Source organism: Corvus kubaryi, unplaced genomic scaffold, assembly GCF_017639235.1.
Source record: "Corvus kubaryi isolate FWS band 111438036 unplaced genomic scaffold, C.kubaryi_AGA036_p1.0 37292, whole genome shotgun sequence".
Classification (NCBI taxonomy): Eukaryota; Metazoa; Chordata; class Aves; order Passeriformes; family Corvidae; genus Corvus; species Corvus kubaryi.
This window is the reverse complement of record NW_024581091.1, coordinates 1,967,101-1,982,482: the sequence shown is the minus strand read 5'-3', so window position 1 is coordinate 1,982,482 and position 15,382 is coordinate 1,967,101. Positions and strand designations below refer to the sequence as shown.

The window sequence follows — 15,382 nt, the reverse complement described above, 5'->3', positions numbered from 1 at the left end:
TTAAACACTGTTGTAGGATGAACCAGGAAAAAATCCTGTGGAGTTTTTTGACTATGCAAGCTTGATTCTTCCTTTAGTGTTTAATATACTTTATGCCAGACTTTGGAAAATATTCTCTTCTTCTGCACCTCATGAGGAACAAGAAGACTTACCCCCCAACCTGGGAATAGTTCCAAAGCCTGGAAGATCTGGTAAAATGCCACGAGGAAATCCACTTTTACTTGTGTTGCAAGTGTGTCTTTTCTCACATTGCCTCATTCCTAACTTTTCATTTTCTACTTCACTACTAAATAGCGGCATGAGACAAAAAACACCTGTTTCACCATCTTTCAGTCTCATTTCTCTTAACCTCTAGTGAAACTGCACCCAGACCACAGGAAATGAGCTAAACAGCAGAGACTAAAGACACAAATGTTCATATATACACTCACCTCTTTCAATCTGCCTCTTTCAAGCTGCCTGTGCTGCAAGGAAGAGGTAATTTACCTGTACAATGCTACCTAATGCTGGGCTGTTGGTGCTGCCAACCAAACTGTTCTCAAGCCTCGGGGCTTTTGTCTAGGAATGTATTTGTTGCTATTCTTTTGCTTAGGAGTGTAATAGTGGTTATTTTTCATGGTTATCATCACTGTTACCTTCAAAGCAAACAAGCAAGGCCGCAGAGCATAACCATGCTCCAGTTCTGCAAGAATTACAAGTGCTTTTACACTTCAGCTGAGGCAAAGCAAAGCCTTGTCCTCCTCCCCCCTACATTGTTCAAGAGCCTCTCCTGTATTTCAGTGCATTACACTACAAACATATCTATTTCTTTTTTTTTTCCTTTTTTTTCCCCTTGAGCCTGTGTATTGCAAAGTCCTGTGCTTGTAGAGGCCCACCTTGAGCATCATTAGTGACATTTATTTTACATTACTCCTAGTCTGAAAACACATTTCATGTGATATTTTGCCAGCTGGGCCCAAAACTATTAATCCATTTTTTAAATGCAGACCATTTTGTTTTTAATCACACACTTCTATTTTGAGTTGGGTGCACTGTAATCCATGGAGTTCTGTAATTTTCCACTTCATTTATTTTGGATTTAATGAGCTGGTAATAATGTATCTTTCCAACTGAAATGACTGCCTGAAATGTGGAGCAGAAAGTCACAAAAGTAAAGAACTTGGGCAGGGAATGTTGCTGCCTGAAGTTTTATGGAAATGAATTGAGCAACATTAAGACATGGAAGATAGATAGAGAGAAAGCCATGGTTAAGTGCTGATTTTCTGTTTTCAGTAGCTTTTAAAAAATATTTTTAGTGCTAACTGTTGGGTTAGGCTGAAGAAGTCTTGGTGCACCTCTGCAGAGCATCAGTTAGAGCCGTGATTTTTAACTGCAGAAGGGAAATCCCCTCCTCATTAGAGCTTTAGGCCTAATTCCCATTGCAGTCAGCCCAGGAACACTCGGATGATCCACCTCCCAAATCAGTCTCCTATCCTCCACTTGGGCAGCTAGGCCAGGGGGGTGATTTCAAAAAGCTCTGAGCAACCAGAAGCTTTGAAAGATGCTTGAAAATTAGGCTGCTTAGTTAGATGTACAAATACGGGGCGTTGTTTTGTACCTTGAAGTGCATTCTTTGATGGCTCCCAGATGCAAACCACTTTTCCTCTGCTCCAGATGAGCAGGTATTTCATGCTAAGCAATAGCAACCAGAAGTTTCACCTGTTAAATGCATGTTCACGTCCAGTGTGTATTCTTCTGGGTGTGTATGCTCCCTCTGGGCATGGACAAAGGACACTATCATGTTGTTATACCTACAAAATCCTTTTTGGTTTGCCACAGATGGCAAGGATCAGACGTGTACAAAGTAGCCTTGCCTCATGTGAAAACACATGGCGTTTTCATCTTGGTTAATTCTAAAGTAATCCCAAAAGTTGCATCTTCTTGCATAGCAGCTCTTTAAATACAGCAATAGATCCATCACCCCAGCTCTCCATTCCTGGTCAGCGCCCACAGAGTGCCAGCAGTATTTTCAGCAGCAATCTTAGACAAACATTTGTGCAGTTAGCAGGCACAAGCCAAACGTTGTGTTTGGCATGGCAATGCCAGCCACGATCTAGCCTGGCCAGGATGTGTCATCTAGAGCTCAAGAGGAAACTTGGCAAAAAAAACCTAGGCTGTCTCTTTAATGGCAAAACTGCTTTTAAAGATGATGTTTAAAATATTAGTTTAAATGCTACATTCACAGTCCTGTTCTGCAAACTGTAAACAAAAGCTGATTACCCGACGACATTTTCCTCTGTAATTAGGTTCACTCCTCAGTTTAAAAAAGCCCCACATAGCTTGTAAGGAAAAACAGTCATGTGGTATATATCCCCTGCTCTCCTCAGAGCCTCTGAGTAATGTGACTGTGCTAATTGGTACCCATTAGGGCAGGAATCAGAATCCCACTGCCCCAAACATGCTGCCTTTTCCTGATAATTACAGTGCTGGCCCCCCCCCCCCCCCAACAATTTCGGGGCTAATCACAGTGAATCCTGTATATAGTGTGATGCTGCATTATTCAAAAAGGTAATGAAATTCCAGGAAACATCAGATGCAGCAGGTACATGAAGATAATTTTGTTTTTATAACCAATTTCAGTCAGATAAATACTAGAATCCTTTCCAATTTTCCCCCCATGAAACTAAAGTGTCACTGAGATTTACAGCCCCCTCAAGTTCTCTTTTCAGAGGAACATTCATTTACATAAACAGATAATCCCAGATAAAAATTTCCATTAGACAAAGGTGAAATGGATCAATTTTCTCTGCCAAGACAAATCTTAAATCTTGAACAGATAGGGTCATTATTACACCAGGCCCATTTCAGAAATAATGTATTAAAAAAAAAATCAGCCGATAGCAGCCATTTCCAGCTTTCCAATTATCTTTAAGAAAAGCTTATTCTGTGGACAATAAAGCACATTACTGCACAATATGATACAGTCCATAAAGATCACAATGTTTTATGAAAGGTTAAAGAAAGCTCAGCACATTTAGGGGAATGTCATAACCCACAAAGTCTTTCAAGACTTAACCAGAGCCCCGCGCAGGCCATGCCAGCGCTGTGCCGCACGTGCGGCGCTGCCCTCCCGCTATCGCAGCGGCGCTTCCGGGGGCACCTGGAGATTGGGGGTCCACGTGCCGTCACACGGCCTGGAACGGAGGGCCTGCCACAGCTCCTCTTCCCCCCAGGAGGAAGCAAATTACCTGTCCCTTCTCAGCGTGCTGGGGAGGAGGAGATCCTTGCTGATGACACCATGCACACGGGGTCCCTCTGCCCCATCCTCATGACCAAAGGGCTCTTCTCAGCCCGCAGGAACACCTGGCACATAGAGAAACATGGAATGAGATCACTGTGCTGCCTCTTCCCGCTCCACCTCCACCCTGGGCTGGGCACTAACAGGGCAGAGCCTCTCCTCCCCACCACAGGCCCCTGCTCCCCACCACCTGCTGTGGCCCTCCCTGCAATGCCAGAGCAGAGCATCCAGCTCTGCGGCTCTCCCCCAGCCCCAAGCTCCAGGGGGAAGGCCGGGCAGCTGGGGCAGGAATACCCTCCCATGGCAGGTAAGCCACGCTGCTCTCCAGTGCCACACAAGTTTGTCAGGCCCCTGGGAATGGAGTTTATGAGGGGTGACAGCAGCAAGGAGAAGGTGCCAGAAATCACTGCCTAATAGACACGGCAGTCAAAGCAAAACAAGCAGCAACTTACCTGACTTGATTTTTCATCTAACAGGAATCAGATTTATTTGCCATTTAACTAACTGCTCCTTACAGACATCACAGGAGGAACAGGGAGAGGAGTGGTATCGGAGTGAGTGACACTTGGCTAGTGTCAGGAAACAAGATCCCATCACAAGAGATAACCTGCAGGAAGGCTTTATCCTGCTCAATACCAAACCCCATCCTGCAGATCCCTAAGCTTGCTCAGGAGTGCAGGTGATAAGGCTGCACAAATCCCTGGGAGAGTTTTAGGCACCACAGGAACTTCAGAGCTGGGGATGTGCTGTCACTTGCTCCAAAGTATGAGAAACAGGAATTACCTGAAACAGAAATGGACACCAAAAGGCACATCTGGACGTGCCTTTCCAAAGCCCTACCCTATACCACAGCATCAGGCGAAGTTATTTTCACTCCTTTGCTAGGAGCACCACAAGACCTCCAGGTGAACCCAACAGTCTCCTGAGTGGGAACCTGGTACAGTGACTTTGTCTGCGGTATTTTAATTCCTTTGTTGTGATGGATCTTCTGGACTGAAAAGCCCAGTGGGACAGAGGCTGCTTGGTGTCTGTCATTTACCCTTACAGCAGCCAGCACCCAGGACCTCCGGGTTCTCTTCTCCCTGGCCATCACCAATAGATAATGCCAAAACTGCGGAGTAAGAGCAAGTCATTCCTCTGTGAAAGGAAGGCCACCATCTATCTAAGTGCAAAAAAGATGTGAAACTGCACAAACAATTTTCTAACTTCTCTTCAAGGGTCTTCTGGTTCAACTGCCAAAACCAGAGACATACCAAATCTGAAAAGTCTAATGATACGGAATCCCTATTTGCTGGTAAAACAAATCACCACGTGAGCAGCCATGAAAAGTTCCTTCCTGCATTGCTAGAAATGTGAGTACCTTTTAGTGACACCAGAAGAAAAAAACCTGACAGGACACAGCTGAGCCATTGGACTGTTCACTACAGCTCTACCAGCTCACCAGAGAGCTGGCAGCACCAGTGCGGGATGGAACCGTGCAGGCTGCAAAGGATTAACACCACCCTTGTATCAGTTCTTGTCAGATTTTTCAAGCCATGTTTGTGCTTCTATTCCTGTCCAACAGGAGCATGACAAAAAGCCTGCTGTCACCTTCTACAGCTTGAAACTAATTGTAAACTATTAAAAGAATGACTTTGTGCAGAATTTCTGAATGACTACTGGAATTTTAACCAATACCTTTGGTTTGAAAAAAGGGGATTTTCTGTAAAGTAAATAAATGCCCCAGTGCTGAATGTAAATTAAAAATAATCACAAAACCCACATCTGCTTTATCCCACCCCAAACTGCAAAGAGCCCGTAAACTACAACACTTGTTTTCAACTTCATAAACTCTCCTATCCCACGTGTAAGTAAAGGATCACAGCTCACAGAGGAGGCAAGAAAGAACAACAAAGAGCAGAAGTTCACGTCTATCTGCTCTCTCTTTCACACACACACAAACATTCAGATTTCACTCTCTGCAGTGGATGAGAGGTGTGACATTTTCAAGAGGGACAGTGTTTGACTTGCTAGTAGGTTTAAGATCTCCAGCAGGCTACGTGATTTACTGATCACTGCACAGAAGTCACTGTACAGGAGGGACTTGGGTTGCCCAAACAGGGATCACTGGATCACCTTTCAACTTGAGACTTGGTCCCAAACACTTCTAAATAAAACAAGATAACTGCTGCAACCCAGAAAAAAAAAAAATCAAACAGCCCAGGCAGGCCTTTCCTACGAACCAAGATAACTGTGGTAGATCATGCTGGGGTCTCATATGCCCCATTGTGCAACCTTCCAGCTGGATTTTGAGTAGCTAAGGATGCAGAAATCACAGGAGAAGAAAAGTAATGTTGATGTTCAAAAGCATCAGGCGATGTGATCAAAGCTGTCGGGCACAGCAATCAGCACGGCTTCAATACACAGAACTTGCAGCTCACTAGAAGACAGTACATGGCTGACTTCATAATTTTATTAAATTGCTTTAAGTTTGAGCTGAGAAAATCTTCCAAGTAGAGCCATACTTCCTTTAAGTGCTACTGGAAACTTTCTTAATGTGTGGAAATACTTACTGTTGCCATCACTGGCATATCAGTCATAACATCTAATGGTGTGGAGATTGTTGCCTTATAAAATTCACAGCTGGGTAGCTACATGGCTCAAGGCTAAAACCTATTTTAAAATCCAGTATTTTAGGAGGGAGAATGTTTATTAAAACATTTTGCCCATTAAAAATATATGACATATCATCCGTCCTTCCATGTGATGCAGTGCCAGCCCTTTTTTAGGCAGTCCACTTGGGATGACTGCTGAAAACCTGGCAAGCCTGTTTGACAAGTCCACATCCTAATAACTTACTAGTCCATCAAAAAACCCACAAACAAACAAACAAACAAAAAACCCCTCAAACAAAAACCCCCAAAAAAGCATTCCAGCAACCTGAAAGAAACTCACCAGTGCCCCTGACATAGCGTGCCCAGAACTCGCTCACACACAGAGCCACAGTTGGTCTCTTCACGCTGACAGTCACACTGACATGCTTGCTTGATCTCCTCATGGCACAAGTTACACTGAAATAATAATGAGGCTGCAGGTTTTTTGTTGGGTTTTTTTTGTGGTTTTTTGTTTTGGGGTTTTTTTTAAATGCAATGTGGTGAAGAGAGAAATGTTGATAAATATTCTTTCAGCAACTCCAGGGGCATTTGGCATCCACTTCCATTAGCTGATGCATGTCTTAACCTGGAGAACACAAGGATGAATACTTTGAGGCTAAACAAAAAACCCAAGATTGCTGTCTCTTCGACCGATCCCCCACCTGCACAGGAAGGATCCCCCTTGTCCTGGGTGAATCTCCCTCCGCAGCGAGCACTCCCGCTGAAGTCAGTGGGATCACCCACGGAGGGACCGATCGCCAACGTGAGTGACCAAGTTCACCATCTGAGCCCACCTTAGAAACAGCTGGCACATCAATCGTTAATTGAGAAAATTATCTGAAAAGCTCTGACAAAGTTGAAAGGACTTGGATACGGAGAGATGGATGTGCAGTCAAGGTCATCTGTTCTCCTGGGTTGTCTCTGCCCATCCTGCAGCTCCCTCTCATTCTGGCTGGCAGTGGCAGGTCTCTCCATGACCTGAGGAACACCACAGCCCTTCCCAGCTGCCTGCAGGACATGCTTCTGTTGGGATTTTGCTTCCTGCAGCATCACGACCAACGAGGCCAGGTAGGAACTAAGAGTTCTCTCTTCCCGAACCACTGACACCGTTTCTGGATAGCCAAGGAGGTGAGGACGAGGGCAGATCAGGCTGCCTGAACGCAAGCAGGATGGCAGGTCCTCGGATGTGAGGTGTCAGCCATGTTCAGTGTGGTCTTTGTGCCAGCCAGACTTCTCACAGGTGGCAGAGTTACTTGTTCTTCCTACTTGCTGTGCAGAAGAGAGGGCCAAGCAGAGAGCTACAGCTGTTAAAGTCACTTTTCTACTGCAGGAGAGGTTCCTCTGGGAAGTTAACCCAATCACGTCCCGCTGTTCCAAGAAAGCACAGCCCATCCAGTATGTCCTGGTTCTAGTTGACCCCAGCTGAGCCTTTGCTTTGGACTAACTCTCCAGCAAAAAGAACACCATGTTTTGTACTTGAAACAAAAATGTCACCACTGCTAACAACCAGGAAAATAACCCTGACCTCACTGCACATCCCCTTGCAGGACAAAGTATGGATACCGTTATTCATACTTGTACTGTACAAATGTTCCCAAAATGTCAGTCTTCTCTAATGACCCTAAAGAGACTGAAAATTAAAGTGCAGTTCTGGGCAGGGAAGTGACTCTATTAAAAGAGACAGAGAGAGAGCCCATGGCCATTGCCCATAGCTGTTCTGAGCTGCCTTCCAAGTTCTATATATTAACTAAGCCTATGCACCAAAGCCATGTTTTTAACTACTGTCAGCACGGCGGAGTCACTCCAGCAGCAATCGAGCAAGCTGTTCTGCCTCATGCCTCATCACCATTTCTCACACTCTGCATCAAAGCACCAACATTAGCAAATTCAGCTGCCCTTCAAACTCCCAGCTCCAGTCAGGAGGAAGCATCTGCAGCCATTCAACTCCTTGCAAGGCTGCCGAAAAAAGTCCCAGCTTGCCAGGAATACCCAGAGTAGCCAAGCCCGATGGCTCTCCATGACACGTGGCCCTAGGACAGGCAAGGGAGCTGCGAACAGCTCCACATCCCCACGCTGCTCTTGGATTCCCGCTCCAAACCCCTCCCCAGCAGCACAGATCATCTGCAGGCTTTCAGGAGTCACTCCTGCCATTCAGCACGTCGGCGGGAATCAGATCTCAGTGGGGGAAGAGCACACTTCACATGTTGGTACGATCACTTCCCAGTGACACAGCACAGGCTGACACAACCGCGGCTCCAGCACTGTGTCTTCTGCGGAGCACAAAGCTTTCATTCCAGCAGTCACTCCAACAGCAGAACACCGTCAGAAGGCATCCATCAGCTTAGCAGACTGTAGGAAAACAGGAAACAGAATCAAGATGGGCTTTGGGCAAGAGTAGCAGAATTCTAACTCCTCACGGCTCAATGTACACAGCACAGACAGGGAGTTCAATCACTGCCTCGTTTTTCCCAGAACACCAGGTTACTGTCATTCCAAGGTCGCAGAGAAAGGAGGAGCAGAAGCAGAACAGAATTCTCAAGACTGGTCAAATCCAAGTGCTCTGCAGCCATTTGTGGGACATGCTGGTGAGTTTTGTATGACTGATGAGATACAGTATACAGCATGGTTTGTGAAAGGGAATGGCAAGGAGGATGCGACTGGACAACAGAGGAAAATTCCAACAGATGCTTCTAAGACTGGGAAATAATCTTCTGTGGACCCTGCTTAATGTTTGACAACGTAAAAAAACCAACCCATTAGCTTAAATATGTGGAATTAATAGATGAAATGGTCAAATAATTTGATGAAAAAAGGGAAAAAATTAGGTAGGAAAGCAGGTTCCAAATTTCCTTCCCTCTCTTGTCTGCCGAGAATTTTTAGTCCAGGTAATAGCTGAAAAGGAGCATTCCAGGTCGCCCAGGCCCCCATGGAGATGGGACTGGGGCATCTACTAGCATGAAAAGTAGACAAACACAAGACATCACGAAATAAGGGATTAAAAGTAGTTGCAGGAGTTGTTACACTGTACTTGGTTCTTCACCGGCATCCCAGTACTTCGTAATACACGGCCTCCTCCTTGGCACTTGTAAGTCTCCATGACTTAATGAAGCTAGACAGAGAATGAGGATAAGAGAGGGAAGATAACGTGTGTATCTTCAGAAGATCACGGAATTGCAATTTTAGTAATCAAAACAACTGAGAAAAACCTATCTCAAGACAAACTAAGTAGCAAGGGGAAAACCCCAATCTGGCAGGCAGGCGACAATATCCACAGTGCAGAGAGCTGAACAGGACAATCATTTCCTCCCCGTTTCCTGGATCTTTCTGGAGCATTTTGGGAGGCAAGGCAAACCTTCATTTTGATATTGCCAATTCTCAAACCACACCACTGCTACTTAGCAGAGATTGTGGCATTTAGCAACACAGACAGGAAAAAAACATGATTTGCATGTGTTCATCTTGGCAGATGATGAAAAAACAAGCCAAAAGGAAGTGCAGTGAGATGATCCCAAATGCCAGTACCCAGGCCTTGTTTGGATTAAAGCAGCGCTTCATATATCAGATTAAAAAGCACAGTAAAAGTTTGGAAGGAATTTTGGAAAAGGTCAGTTGATTTCAGCATAGGACTCCTCATCAGAACCAAATGAGAACGTGCGTCTGTGGCCCTGCTTACAACGACATTCAAATACCTGGAGATATCCGTCAGCACCAGTGAGGCTTTACAGCAAAACCCACAGGATGACTTTACAGAAAGGCTGGTTTGACTTTTAAGTGCCTTACAAACACAATCCCCTTTGGTAAATTTGCTGTCAGACTCCAACCAGGTGAGGGGAGCCTCAGACTTCCAGAGGAACGGTCTGGTTGTTTCTTTAGCAAATTCCCAAACCCACATACTTCTCCAAAATTACCTTATGGACCAAAGCTGTCCACAATGCCTGGAATTTTACCCTCATTGTAAATACAACTAAACTTACCCCAACTAGAGAAGCAAAACCTCTCTAGTCAAAATAATTGGTCACGAAGTGCCTTCTGTTGTGGCATGAATTCCAGTTGTGATAAAATTTTATAGGCAGGCAGGAGTGAGAGAGACCTTTAAATATGAAAAACAAAACACCCGAACTCCACAGAAAGGACTTTTTTCCTCTACCAATTTCACTGCAAGCAGACTGTTGTGCTAGGAAACACCACCCCACATGATTAAGAATCTTTCCAAAAGCGGCTTCTCTCTTTCCCTGAAAATCCCTGCAGTTCTCAAAAAAATTCCTTTATTGGCCCCAGACCGCTTCCACTTTCAGAATGTATCCAGAAAAAAGTGATTTGTGAATTACTTCCAGTTCTTTCAGTTCAGGACTCTATTATGCTGCACAATTGTTCGTGTGTATCTGCTTAACGCGGAGGGAAAAGATGTTGCTAAATTGGGAGCAGAACAGTGGGCTGGGCAGGAGAGGTGCCTTCTCCATTGTGTGCACAGGGCGGTTCTGCTGACTGCAAGGGCTCACACAGCAGGAAAACACCCAAGTGCCATCCCTGCTCTTGCTATTGGCAGCTGTTCTCTTATCACCAAAGAGAATTTATCGCGCCACTGACAGATGCTGAGATTCAGAAGCTGGAGAGGAAAGCCAAAGGGATTGAATCAAAAAACAAAAACGTGCCCCCCCCCCCCCCCAAAAAAAAACGAAAAAAAAAAAAAAGGGAAAGAAGAGCCCTACCAAACCAAGTCGCTTCAGTGCACACATCACATGGCATCTCTCCATGGGGAGAGGGAAGAGAGCCGAGTCCCCACGCAGATGTCAGCAGGTCTGTCTGGGGCACTCCTGGAAGCTGCTCAGTGCTAAACTAAGGAGCTGCAGGAAACCACGGGGAACTTGGCCACAAAACTGCTAGTGGGGACAGTGGGAGGAGAGAAGACCTTCAGGGAAGAGGACCTTGAAACCAAGCTTTCTTGGTATTAAAGTCATTATCAAACACAAAGTACTTGCATTCCTAGTGCTCTCTCATGAAGGGAATTGGCGGATCAGGGGTGTCCTGAGATTTTTATTCTTGCACACACACACACACTCTCTCTCTTTCAAAGCCTCTTTGACTCCCACAAGGCTACAAATCTTAGTTTCTTATATGTGACTCCACTGCATACCAACATCCAGGAATCCATTGCACAGCTACCATGGCTACTTCCAAGAACTGGAGACAGGATTCCTATCTTGTACATGGCAAGGGGCTTTAATATCTCCCCTCCTGATGTCACACATGGCCTGGTGCACGCGGACACTCCATGCACACAAACAGCTACATGGTCTCCGTGGCCATAAAACAGTGCCTATACTTCATCCACAAGTTTTGCCAAATTGCTGCACACAGGATTCCAATATATCTCTCCTGCTTCCTGTCCCCAGGGAAAACACAACTGTGTTTATCACAGGCAAAGAAACCCTGAGCTATCCACCAAAACCGCTGTAGGCACAATGCAAAGGAAGATATGCAGTGCCTTGCGCCAACATTCCCAGATGCGTTTTCCTAACTAAGGCAGCCTGATAAAAGACTTAATTCCTGGGCACTAATCTGTCTTTTCTGGAAAATTCAGAGCAAGCTGAATTCTCCCAGAGCAGCGGATTCCAACAGTGGAAAAAGAAGTCCCAGAGCACCTCGCATTTCCTTACTTGTAAGGTGAGAAGCCCCCGAACAAAACTCGGGAGGAGGCATTTTGCCGGGCACTTCAGCGGAGGATCAAACTGGGAGCCACGGCAATTTTAGGAACACCAGCACCGCCGCGATGCGCACTGCTAGGGGTCTGCAAGGCGCGGCCCCGCCGGGTCGAGCCCCGAGTCCTATGGAATGAGGACGAGGCTACCGAGGCAGCTGGCGGGAGGCAGGCCCGGGTGCGGCGGCAGGACGGGCGGTAGCGCGGAGCAAGGCTGACACCTGCAGGGAGAGCTGGGCATGACGGGGAGGATGCCCCGACCCCCGCCTGCCCCGGGTCCTCCTGTCACCGACCTCCTCCCGCCCCGCAGCACGGCCGGGAGGGGCCGCCTACAGACAGGGAAAGCAGGAGCGGAAGAAACAGTTTCAGTGCCTCAAAAATCAGCACCGCGAATATTTCCAGCCTTTCAGTTTTAAAATTGAACCACTTTGGGGTTTGCTTACATTCTGCCATCAACATTTAAGATATTTGGTTGGGATCATTGTTCTTCCCCCGGCTGCTCACTGGAAAACCAGAGCATAAATGGAGCAGGGCACAAAAAGATCCTGTTGGATCTCACACAGTCCGACCAGGTTTCCTTACCAGCTCGGCTCTAATGGCAGAGTCACTTAGGGAACCGCTTGTTCCCTAAGTAATTTAAACGTGGTGCAGACACACAGTAGCAGCTTGAGCAGGTGCCTCGGGAAGGTCCCGGGACAAAGGATTCCCGGGCGTTTGTAACCTCCCAGGCTGAGCCCCCAGTCTGGGAGCTTCCTGCTGAGCCATCGGCTCTTGCTGTGTCTCGGCGTGCCTCGTCACCCGCCCAGAGCCGCAGAGCCCCGAGCCCTTGGTGAGGCACAGGGTCAGGTCACGGTTCCTTGCCGGAGGCGTCGGCCAATACTCCACCCTGGGCACAACCTGCAGCTGCCCCCTGAACTACCTGCTCTGAATGTGCTCCTCAGCAGGCAGGGAGGGCGAACACCCTCTCTGAAAGCCTTCCCTACCTCTATCTGCACAGCTGACTCCAGTCCCAACAGAAAAGTACGGAACCTCTCAAGCGTATTCATCTTTTCTCCCAATTAATCTTACCTGTCAGTAAAATTCGGGACCCAGTGTAGGAATGAGGGCAAGCTACTTACTTACTCAGGAAGGTCAATTTAGGTCAAAGCTACCTTGCACCGATGGCTAATTTCAATCCCTTACACATACAACACAACTGTTCAATACGCTCAAAATAAATAGTGTAAGTAATTAATTTAAAGCTGCCCTAATTGTTTCTCAATCTTCCCTATTAATTTAACCTATAACACTCCTCCTATCAAAGCTTCAAAGCTCTAACTTAACAGCCAATTAAAGCTTCTTTAAAAAAAAAAAAGTGCTGTCAGCGCTGATTTCTTCTGACTGAACCCCTTGAAGCACTTGGGAGTTCATCGGAATTGCACCGGGCTTAGAACCAAAGTGCTTTTTCCAGGTACGATGCTCTCAGTAAGCTAATGAGACAATGGACAATTAAAATTAATTAAGGTTTTTAACTTGGTAGCAACTTTCTGATCACCATTTGGCTTGATGAAAGTGGTTTGACACTGGAGCAAACAAGAAATCTCTGGATCTGTCAGCGGGAGCTGGCAGGAGTGCACACAGTTTTCCCACAGCTCACTGATATCAGGGGCTCTCTCTCACAACAGCTACAGCTGAGGATCTCCCCACAGAATGTGTTTTCTCTATGTTTCTTTCCTAAATTGGTGTTATTAATTTCATTAGTAGCAAGCTTAGGCGAAGGGAAAATCCTGAACCAGAGAAGCAGTATGCAAAAGAAAACAGAAACAAAGTAAAACGGGAATGAACCACTCTGGGTCAGGCTCCAAATACATCCCGGGAAGTTGAGACACAGGCAAGTATGTTAAAGCTAAGCCTGCTCAAATATAATTGTGAACAGGATTCCTCTGGGAAACTCCAAGGTCCTAGGGTTACGTGAGGGGGAAAAGGTGCCCAGCGCGCAGAGCAGCCGCGCAGGAGGGAGGAGGAGCTGCCAGCAGGTCTGCAGGGGCAGGAACAACAGCGCTCTCAGGACACTGACACTGAAATCTCAGTGATTGGTACAAATATTCGAGAGCTGCTGCTGACCAAATCCAGCTTAATATGGGGAACCAAACAGCGTAACACAAATCTGGGGGTGACACAGCACAGCTGGTTCTGTTGAACACCTGGCCTTGACTGTCAGTGTGGATTTTAAACTCCCATCATCCCCATCTTTTACTCCATATTACATACCTCTCCCATGGGAAAACTCCACACACTCCTCACACTGTTTGGTTTAATGAAATCAAAGACCTTTGTAGAGGCCTTCTCCACACAACTTTGAAACCAAAAGTCTTATTATACCTAGGGAATTACTGCTTTTCCCCCACCTTTTTTTTTTTTTTTTTTTTTTTTTTAATTAGCAAAAAAACCATTAAAAGCAGCTGGTAAACTACCTACAGCTTTTCTTACTGAGGCAATGCAAACCTTTGGAAGAGTCTTCCTCGTTACTAAGACTTTTTTGGTACTTCGCAGAGTACCCTGGGAAACCCCCAAAATACTTGTAATCATGATCTCACTTAACCAGACGTTGCTCTTGCACAACACAATTGCCATTCCCGCTGGGAATGACAGCCCTCGGTGTTGTTCAACCTGACCAGTGTGTTCCTGGCCTCTCTCACTAAGGTTTGCAGCCTCGGGCCTACCTGAGAGGAACGGCTGAGTGGCTCAAAGGCACGTCTCTGTTGTTTTGGGGGGCTGAAGGGTCCAGGGGGGCCCCAGGAGGTCCCCGTGAGTTCAGAGGTTCTGAGGAGTCCTGGAGGGCCCTGGAAGGTCTGAGTCTGAGGCACCCCAGGAGTCTGAGGAGTCCACGGTACCTCAGGGAGTCCTGGAAGTCTGAGGGATCCTGGAGGGACTGAGGGGCCCCAGGGTCGTGAGGGTCTCAGAGCTCTGAGGGGCCCCAGGAGTCTGAGACGCCCTGGGGGGTCCTCACAGGTCTGAGGGCTTTGAGGGGTCCTGGCAGATCGGAGGGATCCTGGAAATCTGAGAGGTCTGAGGCACTCCAGCGGTCTGAGGAGTCCAAGGCACCTCAGGGGTTCGAGGTCTGAGGGCTCTGACGGGCCCGGGAGAGCGGGGCGGGGGGAGGGGGAGCGGGGTCCCAAAGGTCTGAGGGACTCTGAGGAGTCCTGGATGCCTGAGGAGTCTGAGGCACCTCGGGGGATCCCGGCGGGTCTGAGGGCTCTGCCGGGTCCTGGGCGGTCCCTGCACGTCTGAGGGGTCCCAGAGGTCTGAGGGCTCTGAGGGGTCCCGGGAGTCTGAGGCGTCCCGAGGGATGCTGGCAGGTCTGAGGGCTCTGAGGGTTCGTGGAGGTCTGAAGAGTCCAAGGAGCCCTGAGGGGTCCGGGAAGTCTGAGAGGTCCCGAGGGGTCTGAGAGCTCTGAGGGGCCCTGGGGGGTTCCGGCAGGTCTGAGGGCTCTGAGGGGTCCCGGGAGTCCGAGGCACCCGGGGGGTTCCGGCGCCTCTGAGACCTCTGAGGAGTCCTGGAGATCTGAGGAGCGCAAAGCGCCCGGACAGGTCCGGGAAGCCAGAGAGGAGCCGCCGGCGCTGCGGGGCTGTGAAGGGGGCCCGGCGGAGGCTCTCGGGCGCCCCCTCGCGATCATTGGAGGCACAGCACGAGGCGGAGCCGCGCGGTGACGCCATTGGTGGGCGCCACGCGGTGACATCATCACGGCCGTTCCTGGCGCCGCTGCCGGTGCCGGTCCCAATCCCAATCCCGATC

General features: G+C 47.7%; 1 protein-coding gene across 4 annotated transcripts in view; it reads right to left on the bottom strand.

Annotated features, from left to right (window-relative positions):
• LOC121664023 (collagen alpha-1(I) chain-like) overlaps positions 1-15,366 on the bottom strand; it is a 225,722-nt gene extending 210,356 nt beyond the window's left edge. For 3 of the 4 annotated variants that reach the window (XM_042026987.1, XM_042026986.1, XM_042026989.1), the window contains exons 1-2: positions 14,311-15,366; positions 3,228-3,342 (exon numbers count right to left, since the gene is read on the bottom strand). In XM_042026987.1, the coding sequence (XP_041882921.1) occupies positions 3,238-3,342; positions 14,311-15,303 (1,098 nt within the window). In that variant the 5' untranslated portion in view covers positions 15,304-15,366 and the 3' untranslated portion in view covers positions 3,228-3,237. Of the gene's footprint in view, positions 1-3,227; positions 3,343-6,211; positions 8,796-14,310 lie in introns of those variants that run through there. The other variant, XR_006015845.1, reaches the window with a different exon arrangement.
• Positions 15,367-15,382: the final 16 nt, after the last annotated feature.